At 50.3% G+C, this 7,625-nt stretch overlaps 2 protein-coding genes across 2 annotated transcripts; one reads left to right on the forward strand and one right to left on the reverse strand.

The window, feature by feature from the left end:
• Positions 1 to 45: 45 nt before the first annotated feature.
• On the forward strand, positions 46 to 2,628 carry A1O5_09909 (uncharacterized protein; the record flags this gene model as incomplete). Its single annotated transcript, XM_007750487.1, has 1 exon — positions 46 to 2,628. One exon carries the CDS (start codon positions 46 to 48, stop codon positions 2,626 to 2,628), a length of 2,583 nt encoding a protein of 860 aa, XP_007748677.1.
• Positions 2,629 to 3,592: 964 nt separating this feature from the next.
• Positions 3,593 to 4,525, reverse strand: A1O5_09910 (alcohol dehydrogenase; the record flags this gene model as incomplete). Its single annotated transcript, XM_007750488.1, has 2 exons — positions 3,593 to 3,755; positions 3,906 to 4,525. 2 exons carry the CDS (start codon positions 4,523 to 4,525, stop codon positions 3,593 to 3,595), a joined length of 783 nt encoding a protein of 260 aa, XP_007748678.1.
• Between the last annotated feature and the right edge of the window lie 3,100 nt (positions 4,526 to 7,625).

Below are 7,625 nucleotides of genomic sequence, written 5' to 3' on the forward strand. Positions count from 1 at the left end.
GAGCCAAAAGCCTAGGGATCCTTTGAGCTCTGCGCTCTGGACTCAATGTCGCGACAGAACCCACGAGCTAGAAATGGCCTGAAACTACCATTTGCCCTTGAAAAGGAGCTTGGGTTCGAAGGGAGACGACTGGGTGGTGGAGGCGGCCGGCGGCACCATGGTTCGGTGCAAAGCAGGAAAGAGCAGCGCAAATCCGAACGACAGGAGAGGAGACAGAATATACGGCGCGCGGGATCCCAGAGGAGACATCCGATTGCAGAGCAGGAGCTCTCTGACGGAGACGTCGACGGCGATGACTCCGACGAACCTAACCTCGCACCAATAACCTTGAAGCAAGAAACTGTCAAGCCGAAGGCCAGGGACTCAGAGCCCAAGAAGTTGAAATCGATTCTCAAAAAATCTAAGATCCCATCCTCATCCCCATCTGAAACCTCTTCTCGGTCGAGCTCACGGTCTTCCTCTCCTGGTCTTGTCCTTGACGCCAATTCCCAAGCATTTAAAGAGCGAGCCGCACAGGATGATGCTGAGATCGCGGCGCTGGAAAGAAAGCTCGGGTTAAAGAAAAAAAAAGTGTCAAAGTCTTTTGCGGACGACGGGTTGGATGATTTGCTGGAGGGGCTGGACGGGGAGGATCGAGGTGTCAAGAGGAAGAGCGAGGTTGAGGGGTGGTTGGACAGTAAGAGGAGGAAACCTGACATTGAGGAAGACGGGTCCGATGAGGACGAGTCTGGATTTGACCGCGAAAGTAGCGAAGATGATGGTGACGAAATTGATGAAGTGCTAGGTGAGAGTGACGATTTGCTGAACAAGGACCTGGAAGAGGTATCCGACGAGGAGCAGTCTGATATAGGTCTGGAGCAAGAAAGTGACGATTCTTTCGAAGGCTTCGAATCAGAGCGAGAACTCTCCAACGTCCAGTCAAAAAGGGTCCGAGAAAATCCTTACGTACCTCCAGTCTCCCAAACGCCTGCAGGGAAATACATTCCACCATCATTGAGAAAAGCACAAAATTCCGAGAGTGCCTCGTTGGAAAGACTGAAAAGGCAGGTCCAGGGCCTCCTCAATAAGCTATCCGAGGCCAATCTCGTCTCGATACTGGGAGAGCTCGAGAAGCTCTACCAATCCAACCCGAGGCAGGACGTCACGTCTGTCCTGATCGATCTCCTTTTGACCTTGTTCTGCAACAATTCAGCTCTCCAGAACACCTTCGTCATCTTACACGCCGCATATGCGACGGCAGTGTACAAAGTTATTGGCGTGGATTTTGGCGCGGAACTGCTTTCACAGTTGGTCGATCGACTTGATCAATACCGCAGTGATGCCGCTGGTGGTAAAGAGGCCCTGAACTTGATAAGCCTTCTCTCGAATCTGTTCACATTCCACCTAATCAGCAGCACTATAGTCTTTGAATACGTCCGACTATTGCTCGAGCGACTAAGCGAGGACAACACGGAATTGCTGCTGCGGCTAGTCCGGGACTGCGGCCACCAATTGAGGCAAGATGATCCGTCCTCTCTCAAAGCTATTGTCCAGATAATGCAGAAGGAAGCGGCGCGGATGAATTCGGCAGGAGAACAGATGAGCGTCAGGACGAAGTTCATGATCGAGACAATTACGGACTTGAAGAATAATAAGATGAAGGCTGCGACGAATAACGCAGGCTTAGCAAGTGAACACATTACGCTAATGCGGAAGGTGCTTGGTTCTTTGAACAACAACCGCACCATCAGGGCCTCTGAGCCATTGCGAATCACAAGGGACGATATTAAGAATAGCGACAGAAAGGGAAAATGGTGGCTAGTTGGAGCTAGCTGGAAAGGTCATGAACCCGCGACAGCACCAGCCGAAGGAGCCATGGATACCTCGATACCGACAACCAGTCTGGGACTTGATGACGATGATTCAGTGGACCTACTCGCGCTTTCCCGCCACTACGGTATGAACACAGACATCCGCCGCGCCATCTTTGTCGCCCTTCTATCCGCCGCGGACTATCAAGACGCTCACCTGCGCCTTCTGAAGCTCCGTCTTAAACGTACTCAAGAACAAGAGATCCCCAAAGTCCTGCTTCGCTGCAGCGCCGGTGAAAATCCTTACAACCACTATTACACCCTCGTGGCAAGGAAACTGTGTCTGGAAAAGAAGATGCGCAAATCCTTTCAGTTTGCGTTGTGGGATTTCTTTCGGAGAATGGGCGAACATCCCCCTCGGGCAGACGACGCTGAGGAAGATTTCACCAGCGAAGAAGACGAAGAAGTAGAAATGACCGAGATCGCCAACCTGGCGAGGCTATATGCCTTTTTGATCCTGGACGGAGCCGAAACTCTTGGTGTCTTGAAAGTCCTGGAACTCGCCTACATCAAGGAACGAACGGCCATGTTTGTGGAACTATTGCTCATCATCATCATGTCCGAGGCAAAAGACAAACCGGATGCGTTAACAAAAGCATTTGAACGCGCAGCTGAGACGCCACAGATCATCAAGAGATTGCAATTCTTCATCAAAAAGAATGTGCGGACTTCAGATTTGGTCGGCAGAAAGGATAGGGATGCTGTCAAACGAGGATGCCGAATCGCGCTGGAGACGTTGAGGATACTGGAGATGGTGAACGAGGGGATGGATGTGTGAGATGAGTTGCAGACGCATATGAACGAGCATGTGCTTGACGTGCAAACTATTCAAGTGCGTTTGGTCGGAAACTTGGACCAACCCTCCCATGTTTCCATCGGCTTTCTTGCACTCCGTTTGACGGCATTGGGTCCGACATATTACCATTCTGAAATGTACCACGAGTCGAACTGTAGTTCCAGATTCCTAGCCAACATAGATCTGATCGGCGGCCGCTTCTGCGCAGGGGTCATGGACGGCCACGCTTCACTCGGCATACAACAGAATTAGGAAGAAACTGTCGAGATGCCGCTCCGCCTCCTTCAGTGACTGCTGAGTGAGCTTGTCGAGTGCGCGAGGTCCATCCATGCTGAAATCTCTCAGAGCGCAAGCACAAGCACAAGCACTCGATCAAGCAGTAGTCGTTTCCAGGAGCGTGACAACACAGTCCATCTGCCCTCGAGGGACTTTAGACCATGCTCAGAGGTGCCGCCCCTCGCTGTGCCTCTAGCAGGGGACTTCTGGATCTCACTGGACGGCAACGAGTTGCAGAGGCTGACGACGTGCTTGCTTACCGCCATCGAGTCTTTCTTGGCGCGCCACACCCAGCTCCTGCGACGCTAGAAGAGTCTGCGGCTGCAGTGCCGGCGGGCACAGGAGGCTGGGAACGGCCTCGTCACGGGCTTTTCACAAGGATGGCTTTCTCACGAACGGATGCGCATGAAACTGGAGGCTCTGTGTCCGAGGTCGATCGACACGTCCCAGACTGAATTTCTACCCTGGAAATGAAGATGAGAGTCGGGGATAAGATCGATGTAGGGCATGTGCTTTCGACACGTTGGAACACGGATACCTACCTTTGATGCCAACAAGACCATGATGATGAGGGCACGCGTGGTGCAGAATTGGAAAGCCTGGTGAAACAGAAGGGAGGCAAAAATGGATGGGATTTATGTTTGATTTCTGGAGCCGGGGGCGGCCTTGCTCATATCGCAATACCGCAATCCATGACGATATTCTGCCCCGTAATAGACTTGCTCAGCACCAGCGTCTTGATCTGATCGGCGATGTCCTCCGGCGTGGCCGTCGATTTCAAGGCGGCCTTGTCGACTGTGGCCTTGACTTTTGACTCGGGAAATTGGTTGCCCCTGGTGGTCCAACCCAAAAAAAAGTTAGGTCGCTCATCATGATCATCATAGCGCCGGACGCGACGGCGGAGGAGGAGGAGGAGGAGGAGGAGGAGGAGGAAGAGGAGGAGGAAGAGGAGGGGGGAGAAAGTAAAAGAGAGCAAACTTTACCATTCAGTCATCATCAGGCCGGGACTAACACTATTACACCTGACTTTCGTCCCGCAAATCAACGCCAGCCCCTTGGTAAGATGGATCTCAGCCGCCTTGGTGACGGAATAAGGCAGGGAACTCCCACTGGGCCTGACGCCCGCGAGACTGGCAATGGTGACGAACGCGCCGCCCACGCCCTCGGTGTCGGCCGTCTTCTCCAGATGCGGCTTGGCGGCGTAGAGGAGCCACAGGTGGCTCTTGACGTTGACGTTGAAGCACCGGTCCCAGTCGTCCTCGACGATCTGCTGCTCTAGGTCGAAGAAGTTGGTCAACCGGGTCCACCCCGCATTGCTCACGACGACGTCTAGCCGGCCCATCTTGGAGACCGTCTCGTTGACGAGCCGCTCAATCTCGCTGCGTTTCGACACGTCGGCTTTGATGGCGTGGAAGCGCGGCTGCTCTTGTTCTGCGCTGTACGTGGCGGCCTGGATCGCAGAGGCTTCTTTGATCACTTGGTCGGCCTTCTCCTGCCGCGAGTAGTAGTTCACCACGACCCGGAAGTAAGGGGCCAGAGCCTTGACTGTGGCGGCTCCCAGACCTGCCGACGAGGCTGTTACCAGGGCGACTTTGGCGGACATATTGACGGGAGTGTTTCTGGTGAGGAGAAGGAGTGATTGAGGACGTCCAGGCCTGATGCGAGGTTCGAAATAGTCCGATTTATATATCAGGGTTGTTTTGGGACTGTGACAGGGGATTTCTCCGCATTGTTGCCGCTTCGCCGCCTCCGAAGTCGCGGCGGAACATTTCCGGCGACAATTCCGTGGGGTTGATTATGTAACTGAGATCACGTGAGAACGACGCCTCCCTTTTTTGGCTCTTTTCGTTGTGACACTGTTCTGGTCCGGTGTACTGGGTACGACTTTCCCAGCTCGACATCTTCCCGTGCCTACGCAGGTATAAAAGCCCTGTCTCTGATCAGCCTATCGCCAGTTCCATTGCCTAGGCTGTTGTTCTATCTCGAAACGGCACCATGGAGACTCGGAACCAGATGTGGTCAAGTTACTCACTAGAGGGTGGCAGCCAGTCCGGGGTGGAGAGTTTCCAATATGATCCATAGCATAACTGGTATCATCGTCACCTGGGCCCAGCCAGAAAACTACACTCTGTGCGGCTCGGAAGATCTCACCCATGATGGAGACTTGATAATTGCGCTCAGTGTCATCGCTTTGGTTGATGCACACCGGCATGATGTTGGCGAAAGGGCGAGCAAAGTCAAGTTATTGGGTCCAGTGCACTTCATGTCGGCCTCGGAGAGAGAGTCAGTAAATCGCCAAATCCTTGGCACACTGAGCTAAGCCCTAGTATTTTGAATTCACTACAAGAACTCAGTAAAAAGTAAATCATAAACCTAGCCGTTCTTCAGGTACTTTCGCGGAGATATATATGATAGCTAGGGAAGTCCTTTAAAGTCATCCCAATTTGACCCCTCGTCTGAGTCTGGCTCTTCATCTCAATCTGGCTCTCGTCCCAATCTGGCGCCTCATCCCAATTTAACTGCTCCATTCTCGGGAGATGAAACGATCGAAAGTCTCCAGGCAGCAGACTTGGCTGAAACGAATGAGTGGTGTAGCTGGCAACTGCAGCCGGAGCTCGAAAGGGGCCCTTTGAGCCCAAACCAGCTTCTGCGGATTAACAATAGGCTGGCGCACTCTGTGGCTCGCTCGGCACTCTGGCATGCTCCCCGACGCTCCCTAGTGCTCATATTGTAACAAGGCAAAGTGGCTGTGCTGTGATGGGCTGTGCTGGGCTGGTAGAGCGGAGGCAGGGAGGAAAAGTTGTCTAGTCACATGTCAAACCAAAATGGGCTGGCAGAGAGGAGGTGCGGAACAGTTTACAGTGCTGGCAGCGTGCCATTCATTACAGTTTGAGCAGAGTATCATGGATTCTATGGCTTTTTGGCGCCGTCTACCTAATTCCTGAGTGTTTTATCAGTCCTGTCCTGTTTCTCGATGCTGTCGCTGTGCCAGGTGTTCGTAGCCCTAGCCGCTGCCCCTCTGGGTGGTGTTGGTGGTGTTGTCTTGTCAGTATCAACCAGAAACGCGTTCTCGATTCTCGATCTGCTGGACAGGCCTCTGTGCGTTGTTGCACGTGCACGCCGAACCCTGAAGTGCTCTGTTCCACCATTAACTAAGTATAATTAAAAGGAAGAGTAATTACACTAGTCGCTTTTAATCTAAAAGGAGCCTTTAACGGAGTGAACAGTACAACCTTAGATACCCGCCTTAAAGAAAGAGAAATATTAACGGCAGTGAGAAAATAGATTTAGAGTTTTATGAAAGAACGGTACGTAAATATAATATTTAACGACTTCGAAACCGAGACTACTCTCCTAGATAACGCGGAATTAATCTAAGATTTATCGCTATTCTTCACGCTATTTAATTTCTTTAATTCGAATCTCATCGACTAGCTCGTCGACTTTAGAGAAGGCGCTTTAGCGTACATCGACGACTACTTCCGCTAAAGAGTCGGCCGTACTACGTAAGAGAATATTAAGAAAATTTAGAAAGAAGACATTCTACGTATTGGAGTATAGGTACGAAGTATAGACCCTCGATTCGTAGCCGAGAAGACTAAGCTTATATACCTAACTAGAAATAAAACGAGAACTTAATTAAGGCTATATTACTATAGACGAATAAACTATTTAGATATCATCGATAGCTAAGCTATTAAAGATCGTCTTCGATTAAGAATTAAAATAAAAAGATTATATTTAGTAAGCGATTAAAAGAGTAACTAAGACTATCATTATTACGGATTCGGCTAAACATCGAAAGGACGGACAACTGATACAATCAGGCCAGCAGCCAAGAGATGCGACTCGAGGAGTGCATCCTTATTACTAGCACACTCCCCGTATAGGAGGCGCACTCTTTCCTCTTTCACGCTTGAGTCGTGTACAGTATCGACCATATACTATACATCAGCAATTTTTCCCGCGACTCACAGCATTCTTATATACCCAGGGAGCCCAGGGAGCCCACAGTCGCTCACAGCTCTTATATCTAGGCTATGAGCTGTTATAGACTATCTATTTTTAGTAACTTTTATAATATATTTATTATATAATATTATTAAATTTAAAAAGGTCTTTCCTATTTCGGAAATAAGGTTTACATTAAAAGCGGATAACTCGCTAAGTCTTTATCTTAGTGAATATATTAGAGATTCTACTGAGGCCTAACTAAGTTAGGGTTCCTAGTAACAATCTAAATAGTATGAACTGGTTAAGAAGAATACAAGGTATGAATAGTCACTTATCACTAAGAACTGTATAGTCCAATAGATAACATAAGTTAGCTACGAAGAGAGTGTAAGCTATCTAGGAGTAATGAGGGTGTATATATAATGCTCATACTCTATGCGCTCTGTGCGCTCTGTGCGCTCTACTAGCAGAGCCCATAGAGCTAACAGAGCCAGCAGAGTATATTACGTAACTTAGCTTTGTGTTAGACACAGCCTTGGAAGAGACCGGTCGCGGGCTGCGAAGGCGCGGCTCAGGACATTCATTGGACAGATGGAAGGATCCACAAGGGAACAAGGCTGAACCACGTGATATGCCCTGTTGGCTCTGTCGGCCCTGTGGGCTCTGCCAGCAGAGCGCACAGAGCGCACAGAGCGCGCAGAGCACGAGCATTATATATACACCCTCATTTCCCCTAGATAGTTACACTC

This window comes from Cladophialophora psammophila (genome assembly GCF_000585535.1).
Source record: "Cladophialophora psammophila CBS 110553 chromosome Unknown aczJe-supercont1.17, whole genome shotgun sequence".
NCBI lineage: Eukaryota > Fungi > Ascomycota > Eurotiomycetes > Chaetothyriales > Herpotrichiellaceae > Cladophialophora > Cladophialophora psammophila.